This window comes from Mirounga leonina, unplaced genomic scaffold, assembly GCF_011800145.1.
Source record: "Mirounga leonina isolate KUSES-001 unplaced genomic scaffold, KU_Mleo_1.0 Mir_154, whole genome shotgun sequence".
NCBI lineage: Eukaryota > Metazoa > Chordata > Mammalia > Carnivora > Phocidae > Mirounga > Mirounga leonina.
The window spans coordinates 110,477-124,584 of record NW_023270389.1 but is presented as its reverse complement, the minus strand read 5'-3'; the positions used below and the strand labels follow the sequence as shown (position 1 = coordinate 124,584).

General features: G+C 51.2%; 1 protein-coding gene across 2 annotated transcripts; it reads left to right on the top strand.

The window, feature by feature from the left end:
- The first annotated feature begins 736 nt into the window (after positions 1 to 736).
- S100A16 (S100 calcium binding protein A16) lies at positions 737 to 6,598 on the top strand. 2 transcript variants are annotated; one of them, XM_035009608.1, is made up of 3 exons: positions 737 to 878; positions 5,384 to 5,561; positions 5,844 to 6,598. In XM_035009608.1, the coding sequence occupies exons 2-3, from the start codon at positions 5,409 to 5,411 to the stop codon at positions 6,000 to 6,002; spliced, it is 312 nt and encodes a 103-aa protein (XP_034865499.1). In that variant the 5' UTR covers positions 737 to 878; positions 5,384 to 5,408; the 3' UTR covers positions 6,003 to 6,598. The 2 variants fall into 2 exon arrangements, with proteins under 2 accessions (XP_034865499.1, XP_034865498.1); XM_035009607.1 differs by lacking the exon at positions 737 to 878 and adding an exon at positions 4,594 to 4,711.
- Positions 6,599 to 14,108: the final 7,510 nt, after the last annotated feature.

Here is a 14,108-nt window from a genome sequence, read left to right as displayed (position 1 = left end):
GCTGAGAAACAGGCCAAGCAGCCTGGGTTTGCACTCAGCTCTGCCACTGAGCATCTCTGGAGCTTTGGGCGTGCTCCCGGAGTGTCAGTTTCCTCATCTGTAAAATGGGGTCTTCATATCTCTCACAGATTTGTTAAGACGATAGTGGACACATCACATAAAGTCCTTAGAAGAGAGTCTGACACAGAGCAAGCGCCCAGAGCTGAAGTCTCTACTGGCCAATTCCCTTGGGTGTCCTGGGGAAGGGTGTTCCCAGAAGAATCCTCTGCTGCACCTGACAGGTCCTAGGAATGGGTTTCAGCTCCTGGTGGTCGGAACGGGAGTCGCAAGACCAGGGGCCAGGCTCTGCTGCGGCTTCTGACTGGGGCCCACAGAAATCAGGCATTACTCCTGAAATCCTAAGAGCAAGGAAGTTTCTGTGGCCAACCAGGCTGGCCTGGAATGCTCACTGAACTTGTCTGTTGGGGGACCCTGAAACTGGGCTCCCAGTGATCCAGGTGATCAGGGCAGGTGACAGCCCTTCCCTTTCTTCTCCACCGACTAGATTCTGCTCAAGCCCTGTAGGATGAGGAGGGTGGAGTTGGGGGGGGGGGTGCCTGCTTCCACCACTCCCTTTGGGGTGGGGGTGGAGGGGTGTTAAAAAAGGTGTGTATCTCTTTAACAAGGGCCCAACCCCAGGGCTAAGTCAAGAGGGAGCTCAGTCACTACCTCCCCACCGAGCCAGCTCAGCCAGGCACGCTGCTGAGGGAGTGGGACAGATTCTGGGAGCGAAGCGGGGAGGAGTCCTGGCCGAGCTGAGCGGGGCGGGGGGAGCTGCTTGGCAGTGCCAGAGCCCAGGCCCCAGAGCCCTGCTGGAGAGGAGACAGTCGAGGAGGCAGGTGAGCACCCCCAGCCCATCCTGGGAGGTCTGGGGCTGCTGGAGAGGCCCTGCAAGCATTTGGGGCCAGGAGGAGGGGCAGTGAAGGGAGCCTGGAGCGGGGGGCCTGCTAGAGACTGGGCAGGAAGGTCCGGTTAATTGTTAATTTTCCCACAGGCTGGTTTGGGAATGGAGACTTCTGGTGGGGCTGGGGGCTGGAGAGGACTTCAGAGGTGTGGATGGGGTGGGGAGACCCCTTCCCTACCCCAGAGGCTGACGGGGCTCTTCTCCAGGGCCGTGCCACAAGGCAGAGTGCTCAGGAGCTTTGTCGCAGCTGCTCCGATCCTCCCTTAACAGAAAAAGGACAAACGCGTGTTGGTGGGGGTGGGGAGGTGGTCAGACCTGGACACAGGCCTCACCCAGCTCTGGGAACTGTGTCCTGGGAGAGGTGATGGGGTCCAGGAGGAACCAGGAAGGGCCCAGCGAGCCTGAGAGCCGAGGAGAGGAGGCCATTTCCACTTCAGGACCCAGGCAGGCTGTGGCTTGACTGGCTTCGCTTGGTGGAGCCACCTGCACTGTTGGGGCCTTGTGGTGCCCAGCCCGGCAGGGTTGGGGGTGAGGGCAGGGGCGCTCTGAGAGGGAGCACTGCGAGTGCCGGTGGGCCGGGCTCAGCCTTCCTTGCTGACTAGTAAAGAGCTCTTGGCTGTTGGTGAGACCAGGGGACCAGGGGCAGTGGGCTGTGTGAGTGTCCACACCGTAGTCCAACTCCACTCGTCTGGACGCTGCTCCGGAGGATGGACTTATTCCTCCAGAGACAGGCTCTAAAGCAGAGGGGGGTGGATGGGGCATGGGGGCTCTGAGTGTGGATGTGTGAATTAGGTGCAGTGAGTCCTGTGAGGGTGGGGGTGGGCAGGGGCTCCTGTGTGAGACCGTAGCCTCTGGAACCAGGAAAGGAGTGAGAAGAGGGGGCACAGAATGGGGCCGTTGAGGTTGGAGATATTCATTGGAAACAGCCTTGTAAATAGAGTGACAAGGTACCAGCCAGTCCGGATCGCACCTTCCCTGAGTACCGAAGGCACTTGGGGCAGACGAATGAATGAAGAAGGAAAGGAATGAGTGAGTGAACGAGAGGACTAGCAGGTGATTGAATGAGTGAATAAATGAGCTGATGGATGACGAAGGAAATAAATGATGAGAAATGAGTGAACTGGGGCACCTGGGTGGCTCAGTGCTCTGCGGGGAGCCTGCTTCTCCCTCTCCCTCTTGCCCTGCTTGTGTTCCTTCTCTCACTGTGTCTCTTTCTGTCAAATAAATAAATAAATAAATAAATAAATAAATAAATAAATAAAAGAAATGAGTGAACGAATTTGAGGTGTATGAAAGGGACACAGGAAACGCCAAATTCAGGCTTGAGAGTGGGCCAAGCTCTAGAGAGGACGGTGACCAGGAGGCATAAAAGTTCAGGGACATCTCCCAACACCTAGAGACCATTCGAGACTTGAGAAGAGTATGTGTAGTGGGGAGAGAGGGTGGATTTGTGTGTGGTGGATGTTCAGGGCTCCAGACTGAAGGGGACTGGGGGTGGTTAGGAGGCAATTGGAGGGGTGAGGCCTAGAACCTGGGGGTGGGAGGCGGGGCTGCTGTGGCCAAGACCCAGGGTCAAGGGTCAGAGCGCTCCTAGGCTTTGGGAGAAGTCAGCAAGCTGGACTGAGGTGGGCGGGGATGGGGGTGGGGCCTCTGGGTTGCTCAAGGATGAATCAGCTAAGGAAGGGACAAGGAGAACATTGGGGGAGGATTGGGGGCTCTGGGTGAGAAGGCCCTTTGGAGGACAAGTGGTCCCCCCACTCCTACATTTTGGGAAGGCTCTAATGTACATGTCCACCCCACCCCCCAGGCTCTCAGGCCAGGACCTACCTCCTGCCAACCCTTCCTAGGAGGGACTGATGGGACAGCTTGGCTCTCCAGCCTGATTCCAACTTGGTTGGTGGCTGAATGCGGCAGGTGGGAGGGGTAGGTGCCTGTGTCCTGGCCCCCAGGGGAGGGAGGGAGGAAGAGGATAATGACACCTGACTATCCCACTCTGATATCCTTCCTCCAGAAAAAGCTTCGGAGAAGCGCTCATCCCGATGGCTATCTCCCGCCTTCCCATTTGACTAGAAGGTGGGGGGTGGACTACTGGGGACCAAAAACCAGGGCTGCTGAGGCAGGCAGCTGACTGTCCTGGGTGCTCAGCTGTGTCTGGCCTGCTTGGCTGCCAGAGGCCAGGTAGGGGCTGGGACGTGGTATCAGGAAGGGCAGGAGGAGTCAGAGAAATAAGACTCTAAGAAAGGTGGGGAGGAGGGTGGGTGGGCCAGGGGGAGGGGGTAGAGGCACATGACCCGAAACCTGATTTCTTTCTCTTTCCTCTCCCTGACTAGTTCCCACAGGTTCCTAACTTAGGAACAAGGCCTGGAGTGGTTTAGGTTTGAGGGTTCTCTGAGCTACCTTCCTACTGCCAAAGCTTGTGGGGAGTAGGCTTGGCACAGTCTTGCTGAGGTGGGTACAGCTTTTGGAATCCCCAGGAATGCGGGTCCTGGTCCTGGGCCACTCCCCACTCAGGGGCAGTAGAACAGTGGTTTGTGGATCAAAACTTTTCTCCCTTGTCATTTGTGAGTGTTAGGGTGTTTGCATGAAAGTCTTACATTGGACCTCACAGTCACACACTTTTTTTTTTTTAAAGATTTTATTTATTTGACAGAGAGAGAGGGAGAGGGAACTTGCCCAGAGCATGTTCCTGCAGGGGGAGCAGGAGAGGGAGAAGAAGCAGATTCCCTGATGAGCAGGGAGCCCGATGCCCGATCCCAGGCCCCTGGGATCATGACCTGAGCTGAAGGCAGACGCTTAACTTTCTGAGCCACACAGGTACCCCCAGTCACACACTTAATAAACAAAAAGCATGGGGAAAGAATGTAGTCCCAGTTCCATTCTGCATCCTCCAGCCACAGACCAGAGTGGTCAGGTGGGCAAGGCAGGGACAGAAGGCAGGGTCCCTGGTCAGAGACGCTCCTCTGTCTCAACCCCCACCTCCTTCCTCCATTAGGGCTTCATCCCTCTGGGTCACATCCTTCCTTCATAAAGAGCTTCGTAAGGGAAGTATCTTAGAAGGGTGGTCAGGGGCTTTGGATACCTGATACCAGGGCTGGAAGGAGGTAAAATATTTATAGAACATACACCTCAAGTAAGCCATTGTGCCAGATGATGCAGGCGAGGGGAGACGCAGAAATTAAAAGCAGGGAGCTTATGTACTTAGGATTTGAAAAGAGTGGTCCTGAAGTCAATGAGTCATGCCCTTTGGTTCAGAAAACACAAATGGCTGCACGTAAGAAACTCTCCTTGCCTCAAGGAATGCCTGGTATCTGGGAAGACCAGACCCCGGAAGAGACGGGAGTCCCTGCCAGTGCGGCCTGGGAGTCTGGGAGCCAGGGAGGCAGGGTGCCAAGGGCAGGGGATACGGCTGTGGTGAGGCCTGGCGAAGCAGACCTCTCTTCCAGGTTGGGCAGCAGGATGCCCAGGACTGGATGGTGGCTGTGTCCACCTTCCCTTGCCAGGACCCAAGGGCAGGGCAGCTGCAGCACGTTCCTGGGCTTGGGGGCAGGAAGGGAGGCTCATTTGCCCCGGTTCACTTGGGGGGGCCCTGGGCATGGGCGGCGACTCACAGAGTAGACCCGCCTGTTCCCCTCATATCCTGTTATTCAGAAGGCTGTATCCGCTTGGACTGTGAGTGCCTTTTGTCCTGGTGTGAGGGGGTGATGCATGTGGCCTCTGTCGGCAGCTCTGTCTCCAGCTGGGGCAGAACCAGGCCTAGCTCCTCCTTAGGTAATGGGCTGGAGGGTCTTTGGGTCCTCCTATGTATTTTGGGGTGGATATGAGGGAGGGCAGCCTAGCAGGGTGTAGGTGGGGGTCTGCAGAAAGTCTGAATCAATGGATGAGGATATCACCCTTTCCCAGAGAGGGGCAGCCTTCCCTGGGCTCCTGAGGTCCCTGTCCTGGTGCCCAGCTGAAGGGACTGGGCAGGGCCTAGGTCGCTGCCCCCTGCTCTGTGGCCTGGACCAGGGTCTCTGCCAATCCTGCCGCTGGGGGGATACGGCTTCTGGCCTCCCCGCCCCCTTCTAGCTGTGCTTGCTCCCAGGGCAGGGGCCCTGTGTGGGTCAGGTGTGGAGAGGGCAGAGGGATGGGCACTTACTCTACCCCCTTCCCACGGGAGCCTCCTGATCTCACTGGGGCTCTGACAGGCCAAGTGCCTGGGGCTGGGGCAGGGCCTGGGGAAGCTGCTGGGGGAACCTGTTGGGGCGGTTGAGCTGGTGAGCATCTGGATTACAGCAACCACACAGTTCGCATTCCAGGCCCACCCTGGTGCCCCCCTTTTCCTGCCTCATCTCTCCTGCATCCCTCCTGCCAGCCTGGGGGCCCAGGGGGAGGATGAGGGCAGGGGGCCGGACGCGGTTTGGACTGTGGGGTCTCCTCACCTCCCCTGTTCATGGTGCCCAGGCCCCCCTAGGAGTGAGGCGGTGAGATGGCAGACTGCTACACGGAGCTGGAGAAGGCGGTCGTGGTCCTGGTGGAAAACTTCTACAAGTACGTGCCTAAACACAGCCTGGTCAAGAACAAGATCAGCAAGAGCAGCTTCCGGAAGATGCTTCAGAAAGAGCTCAACCATATGCTGACGGTGAGGTCCCCCAACCCAAGGGCCTTGTCAACCCCCCAAGCCTTTGTCCTCACATGGTACCCTCCCTCACTGTGCCTTCTGTCTTTTCAGAGTGACCCCCCAAACCAGGGTCTCCCCCCTCCCCACCCAGGCCTCTGTCCTCTCAGGGTACCCAGGCCTGACCAGGGAGGGCTCAGTTCGAATCTTCCCAGGCAGCAGCTACTCAGGCCAGAGCCCCAGGAGTCCTGCCTTAGGCTCCGTGGGGCCGCTGCCCTCAGCACTGCTGACCCCATTCCTCTCCAGGACACGGGGAACCGAAAGGCTGCCGACAAGCTCATCCAGAACCTGGACGCCAACCACGATGGGCGCATCAGCTTCGATGAGTACTGGACCTTGATAGGCGGCATCACCAGCCCCATTGCCAACCTCATCCGCCAGCAGGAACAGCAGGACCGCAGCTAGAAGACCCTCCCACCTTCCCTTCATGGCGCCGCCTGCCACCCAGCCCCTGGTGCACTTCCCAGGCTCCCCTCGGCCTCCTCCGCCCACCCAGGCTCCCATCCTCGCTTCTCCCTCCAGATCTGCTGGCCCTTGCTGAACAGGGCAAAGGGCCCCTTTGTGATGTCCCAGTCTGGGGGTGACTCCCTAGGGGTCTTAGTCCCTGGAGCCAGCAGGCCCTGGGGCCCCCTCTGAGTTTTCAATGCTGTTTGGGGAGTTCCACGAGTTTCCTCGCCTGCTTAGCCCATCAACCCTTCCAGCGGCTGATGTTCTGCCTGATTTGGAGTCTCTCCTGACCTCTGGAGGTCAGCTTGCTGCTTGAGGTCTTCCTGCTCCTGGCGGCAGCAGCAGACCTCTCCCCTTTCTCTCACCCCCTTTGCTGGGGAGAAAAGATTCCCAGGGACTTCCCTCCAGCTGCCTCTGGGTCAGGGGACAGCTGAGCAGAGCTGGGCCCCCACCTTCCTACTCACTGAAGCGATGGCAGTGAGGCTGGATTTGGAGTCTGTACCCCTCGCCCAGGCCCGTTGTGATGCTCATTAAAGCCTTTCCGCTCCCTGGAACCTCCTCATTCCTTGGTGGTCTTTGCCCTGGGGCCTGAGGCAAGGGAGACTCTCACCAGAGAGAGAAGCCAGAATGCCTGGGTCTGGCCGGTGCTGTTAGCCCTAGGCCAGGAGCAATCCCCATCTGGCTCAGTGAAGGGTCGAAAGCCATGTGTCACCATCCCTGGGCCCTCACAGCCCCCATTCAGACTCCTGTTCCACTTCTGGGCACACAGTGTGTCCCACTGGGCCTCTTCCCGGTTCCATAAGAGGGCAGCCGCAGCCCTCAGCCTTGACTCATCCTCATCAACAGATTCTTCTAATACCCAGAGAAGTTTGTGGGATGGGAAAGTAAGGGTGAAGGAAAGGGGTGTGGGAGGCCAGAGCTGACCTGCGGCGGGCGGGGTGGGGGGACAATGCTGGCTTCTCCCTGTTCTTGCTCTGGGTGAGCCAGAACCCCGACCCTCCGGAAGGCCAGCAATAAAGGCAGGAAACCCAGCCAGCAGGCTGCAGATCGAGGGTGTTCCACCTGGGATGGTGTGTTCCGAAATTTCAGACTTTTCCGAAGATGCACAAGCAGGCAGTTTTATTGAAATCCATTTACAGATCCTCAAGTTTTTCAGATAACCTGCTCAGGACAGGCCTGTAGTCACGGCGGTGAGCGGTCCCCTTCCGCAACTCCCCTTTACAGTGACCCCTCCCCAGTTACCCTTTGCCTGTCCTGAGGGTCACTGCGCTACCCTAAGTGGGGAAGAGCTTGTTCACATTTCTTGAGGGGGGGGGTCTCTATATATAATTGTGGTAAAGGGGCGCCTGGGTGGCTCAGTCGTTAAGCGTCTGCCTTCGGCTCAGGTCGTGATCCCAGGGTCCTGGAATTGAGCCCCGCAATCGGCTCCCTGCTCCGCGGGAGGCCTGCTTCTCCCTCTCCTATTCCCCCCGCTTGTGTTCCCTCTCTCGCTGTGTCTCTCTGTCAAATAAATAAATAAAATCTTTAAAAATAATAATAGCAGGTGAAGGGGCGCCTGGGTGGCTCAGTCGGTTAAGCGTCTGCCTTCGGCTCAGGTCATGATCCCAGGGTCCTGGGATCGAGCCCCACATCGGGCTCCCTGCTCCGTGGGAAGCCTGCTTCTCCCTCTCCCACTCCCCCTGCTTGTGTTCCCTCTCTCGCTGTGTTTCTCTCTGTCAAATAAATAAAATCTTTAAAAAAATAAATAAATGAACAAAGCTTTATAAAAAAAATTGTGGTAAAAAACATGTAACATAATTTCACCCTCAACAACTTTTTTTTGCCCCCCCCAAGATTTTATTTATTTGAGAGAGAGAATGAGCAGGGTTACGGGCAGAGGGAGAAGCAGACTCTGCATTGAGCAAGGAGCCCGATGCAGGGCTTTATCCCAGGACCCTGGGATCATGACCTGAGCCCAAGACTGATGCTTCACTGACTGAGCCACCAGGCGCGCCTCCGTCAACATCTTTTAAGGGTACATTCTGGTTGTTAACTACACGTACTTTGTCGTACTGCAGATCTCGAGAACTTTTTCATCTTTCATGACAGACCCTGTACATCAAACAGCAGACCCCTCAGCCCCTGGAAACCACTATTCTACTGTGTGTTTCTATGAGTTTGATGACTTTAGATATCTCAGATAAGTGGAATCCTGCCATATTTGTCTTTAGGGTTCGCTTAAATCACGTAGTATAATGTCCTCACGGTTTATCCCTCTTGTTGCATACACCACCATTTCCTTCTTTTTAAAGGCTGGGTAATATTCCATTCTATGTATACCACATTTTCCTTATCATTCACCTGTTGGCGGACATGTAATTTGCTTCTACTTCTTGGGAGCACTAACATCTCTTCAAGATTCTATTTTCAATGCTTCTGAGATACACCCAGAAGTGGGATTGCTGTAAGTTCTGTTTTTCAAATTTTTGAGGAACCTCCACAGTGGCTGCACCAGTTTGCATTCCCACCGACAGTGCACGAGGGTTTTGATTTCTCCGCATTGTTGCCAAGACTTTATGTTCTGTTTTTTTGATAGTGGCCATCCTAACAGGTGTGAGGTGATATCTAGTGGTTTTGATTTGCATTTCCCTGATGTTGAGCATCTTTTCATGTGCTGTGGACTGCATATCTGCTTTGCATAAATGTCTATTCAATGTCGATTTACTCTCTCTCTCTTTTTTTTTTTTTTTTTTTGAGTAGGCTCCATGCTGGGCGTGGAGCCCAACATGGGGCTTGAACTCACAACTTTGAGGTCATAACCTGAGCCGAGGTCAAGACTTAGATGCTTAACCAACTGAGCCATTCAGGCACCCCTATTTGCTCATTTTAAATTGGGTGATTTGTGTCTTGTTTTCTTTTTTTTTTTAAAGATTTTTAAAAAAAATTTATTTGTTTGACAGAGAGTTAGAGAGCACAAGTAGGCAGAGTGGCAGGCAGAGGGAAAGGGAGAAGCAGGCCCTCTGCTGAGCAGGGAGCCCGATGCGGGGCTCGATCCCAGGATGCTGGGATCATGACCTGAGCTGAAGGCAGCCGCCCAACCGACTGAGCCATCCAGGCGCCCTGGGTGATTTGTGTCTTGTTGTTGTTGTTAATATTGAGTTGTAGTTCTTTTTGTATTATTATTATTATTTCTTAAAACTACTAAGTGCTTATTATTATTATTATTATTTTTTAAAGATTTTATTTATTTATTTGATAGAGAGAGACACAGCGAAAGAGGGAACACAAGCAGGGGAAGTGGGAGAGGGAGAAGTAGGCTTCCCACGGAGCAGGGAGCCCGATGCGGGGCTCGATCCCAGGACCTGGAATCATGACCTGAGCCAAAGGCAGACGCCCAACGACTGAGCCACCCAGGCGCCCCTGTATTATTTTTTTTTAAGATTTAAAAAAAAAATTTTATTGTTTAAATTTTAAAACTTTTTTTTTAAGTAATGTCTACACCCAGTGTGGGGCTTGAACTCACCACCCCGAGATCAAGAGTCGCACGCTCCACCGACTGAACCAGCCGGGTGTCCCTTTATGTATTCTTAATATTAACCTCTTGTTCAATGTACAGTTTGCAAGTATTTCTCACCTCTTGTAGGCTACCTTTTCACCCCGTTGTTTCCTCTCTTCTGCAGAAGTTTTGAAGTTTGATGTAGTCCCATTTGTCTATTTTTGCTTTTGTTAGCTAGCTGCTTTTGGTGTCATATCCAAGAAATCATTGCGCATTACAATGTCATGATTTCCCCCTATGTCTTCTTCTAGGAGTTTTATGGTTTTAGGTCTTATGTTTAGGATTTTAATCCATTTAGAATGGATTTTTGTTTGCGGTGTAAGGTCTGGGTCCCACTTCTTCTGCGTGTGGATGTCCAGTTTTCCCAATACCATTTGTTGAGGAGACTGTCTTTCCCCATTGTGTAGTCTTGGCAACCTTATTGGAAATCATTTGACCACGTACGTAAGGCTTTATTTTTGGGCTCTTCATTCCATTCCATTAGTCTGTATGTCTGTCTTTATGCCACTTCCATAGTGCTTTGATTACTGTAGTTTTGTGATATGTTTTAAAATCAGAATATGTGAGGCCTCTAGCTTTGTTCCTCTATCTCAAGATTTTTTTGGCTACCTGGGGTCCTTTGAGATTCAATATGAATTTTAGCATAGTTTTTTTCTATTTCTGCCAAAAAAAAACCCCACCTTTAGGATTTTGATAGGGATGCATGTAATCAGTAGATCACTTTGGGTAAGACCAACATTTCAACAATATGAAGTTTTCCAATCCATGAACATAGGGCTTCTTTCTATTCATCTCTTCTTGCTTTCAGCAGTGTGTTCTGTAGTTTTCAGCAGAGGAGTCTTTGGCCTGCTTGGCTAATTCCTAGTTATATTACTCTTTTTGATGCTGTTGTAAATGAGATTATTTTCTTAATTTCCTTTTTGGACTGTTCAGTGCTAGTGTATAGAAACACAACTGATTTTTGAGTGTTGATTCTGTGCCAGCAACTTTGCTGAATGTATTAGTTTCTTTAGGGTTTTGTACGTATAAGATCATGTTGCCTGGAAACATGATCTTCCTTTCCCGTTTGGATGTCTTTTATTTCTTTTCATTGCCTAATTGCTGTGGCTAGGACTTCCAGAACTTTGTTGAACAGAAGTGGTGAGAGGGGGTGTCCTTGCTCTGTTCCCAGTCTTAGAGGAAAAGCTCTCAGTTTTTCACTGTTGAGTATGATGTTAGCTGTGGGTTTTCATATATTTATTTATTTGACAGAGAGAGACACAGTGAGAGAGGGAACACAAGCAGGGGGAGTGGGAGAGGGAGAAGCAGGCTCCCCGTGAGCAAGGAGCCCGAAGTGGGGCTCGATGCCAGGACCCTGGGATCATGACCAGAGCCAAAAACAGACGCTTAACGACTGAGCCACCCAGGTACCCCAGGGTATTGAATTTTGTCAAATGTTTTTTCTACATCAATTGTGATGAGCATGTGTTTTTTTCTTTTATTCTGTTAATGTGGTGTGTTATGTTTATTGCTTTTTTTTTTAAGATTTTATTTATTTATTTGATAGAGAGAGAAAGAGCACAATTGGGGGAGTGGGAGAGGGAGAAGCAGGCTCCTTGCTGAGCAGGGAGCCCGACGCGGGGCTCAATTCCAGGACTCTGGGATCATGACCCGAGCTGAAGGCAGATGCCCAACTGACTGAGCCGCCCAAGCACCCCTCGTTTATTTTTCTTCGAAATTCTTTCTTTTTATTAAGCCTTGATTTTTTTTTAGAGCATTTTTATGTTCAGCAAAATTGAACCCACACATGCACACCTTTCCCCATTAGTGACATCCTGGACCAGAGCCGTACCTTTTTTTTTTTTTTAATTAAAGATTTTATTTATTCATTTGAGACACAGAGATAGAGAGAGAGCATGAGCCGGGGGAGAGGCAGAGGCAGAGGGAGAAGCAGGCTCCCCGCTGAGCAGGAGCCCGATGTGGGGCTTGATCCCAGGACCCTGGGATCATGACCTGAGCAGAAGGCAGACACCCAACCATCCGAGCCACCCAGGCGCCCCGAGAGCCGTACCTTTGTTACAACTGATGAACCTCCACTGATACCTCACAACCACACAAAGTCCGCAGTTTAAATTACGGTTCACTGTTGGTGTTGTACCTTCTATGGGTTTGGACAAATGTGTAAGGACACGTATCTCTCATTATAATATGTTGCAGAGTATTTTCACTGCCTTACAAATCTTCTTTCTTTCTTTCTTTTTTTTTAAGATTTTATTTATTTATTTGACAGAGAGAGACACAGTGAGAGGGAACACAAGCAGGGGGAGTGGGAGAGGGAGAAGCAGGCTCCCCGCTGAGCAGGGAGCCCGATGCGGGGCTCGATCCCAGGACCCCGGGATCATGACCCGAGCTGAAGGCAGACGCTTAACGACTGAGCCACCCAGGCGCCCCTTCTTTCTTCTTTTTTAATGTAGATGCTTCCTGCTATAAACTTCCCCTTAGGCACTGCTTTTGCTGCATCCCATGTTTTGGTATGCTGTGTTTTCATTTTTATTTTATTATTATTATTATTAAAGTAGGCTCCATGCCCAGTGTGGAGCTCAGTGTGGGACTTGAACTCATGACCCTGCGATCAAGACCTGAGCCAAGATCAAGAGTCAGCCATTTAACTGACTGAGCCACCCAGGTGCCCCTTTATTTTTTATATTTTTATTTTTTTAAAAGATTTTATTTATTTATTTATTTGAGAGAGTGAGAGAGCATGAGTGGGGAGGAAAGGGAGATGTAGGTTCCCCATGAGCAGGGAGCCTGATGTGGGACTCGATCCCAGGATCCTGAGATCATGACCTGAGCTGAAGGCAGATGCCCAACCGACTGAGTCACCCAGGCACCCCTTTATTTTTTATTTTTATTTAAAAAAAATTTTTAGGTAATCCCTACACCCAGCGTGAGGTGTTTTTTTTTTTTTTTTTCCAGCGTGAGGTTTGAACTTACCACTCCGAGATCAAGAGTCACATGTTCTACTGACTGAGCCAGCCAAGCATCCCTGTGTTTTCATTTTTTTTGTCTTGAGATATTTTCTAATTTCCCTTGTGATTTCTTCTTTGGTCCATTGGTGGTTCAATTTCTATGTATTTTTGAATTTTCTAGATTTCCTATTGCTATTGATTTCTAGTTTCATTCCACTGTGATTAGAAAAGACATTTGGTATGATTCCAATCTTCTTAATTTTGTTAAGACTTGTTTTGTGGCCTAACATGTGATCTGTCCTGAAGAATGTTCTATGTGAGATTGAGAAGAATGTGTATTCTGCTACTGTTGTGTGGAGTAGTCTGTGTGTGTCTGATGGGTGCATTGGTGTATAGTGCTGTCCAAGTGTCTGTGTCCTTACTGATCTTCTGTCCAGTTGTTCCATTATGTGTATAGAGAGAGACAATGGATGGTATCAGACCACTGTGATGTTTCGATTTCATTGAACACACATTTAAAACAGTCTTAATGGGGGCGCCTGGGTGGCTCAGTCGGTTGAGCATCTGGCTCAGGTCAATATCTTGGGGTCATGGGATCGGCCCCTATGTCGGGCTCCACATTCAGCATTTCACTCTCCCTCTGTCCCTCCCCCCAGCTTGCTGATCTCTCTCTCTCTCCCTTTCTCTCTCTCAAATAAATAAATCTTAAAAAAATAAATAAAACAGTCTTAATGGTTTTATTAAAAATGTTACAACATTGGTACACCTGGGAGGCTCAGTCCGTTAAGCATCTGCCTTCGGCTCAAGTCATGATCCCAGGGTTCTGGGATCGAGTCCCATATTGGGCTCCTTGCTCAGTGGGGATCCTGCTTCTCCCCTGCCTGCCGCTCCCCCTGCTTGTGCTCGGGCTCTCTCTCTCTCTGACAAGTAAATAAATCAAAATTTTAAAAGAGAATTAAAAAAAATGTTACAACATTTAGGGGCACCTGGGTGGCTCAGTCAGTTGGTCTCAGCTCAGGTCTTGATCTCAGGGTCGTGAGTTCAAGACCTGCCGTTGGGCTCCGCACTGAGCATGGAGCCTACTTAAAAAAAAAAAAGTCACAACATCAGAAATACCTTCTGTGATGATCTAAACTGATGACAAAACAATTTTAGTTGTCAACTTAAAATACATGCTGTAGTACATAGTTTTTTTCAAAACTCCCTCAGGGAGCACAGAAGTGAAGCCTACGAAGACAGACCGCTACTCCCGTGAGCCGCAGTGTCACCTGAGGTGGGGTGTGGAGTGCATGCTACTTGAGGCAGCTCTGGAGGAGAGGTGGGCTGAGCTGTAATGGAGGCAGGAGAGGGGCAGACTTAGTCGGTAGGTCTGATGATGATCAGGTGTGGCGTGAGTTGAAGCCCCAGGTTTTGCCATGAATAGCCCTAGGCAATTTTTAAAAAATATTTTATTTATTTACTTGACAGAGAGAGAGAGTAGCAGAGGGAGCAGGAGCGGCAGACTCCCTGCCGAGCAGGGAGCCCGATGCGGGGCTCGATCCCAGGACCCTGAGATCATGACCTGAGCCGAAGGCAGACGCT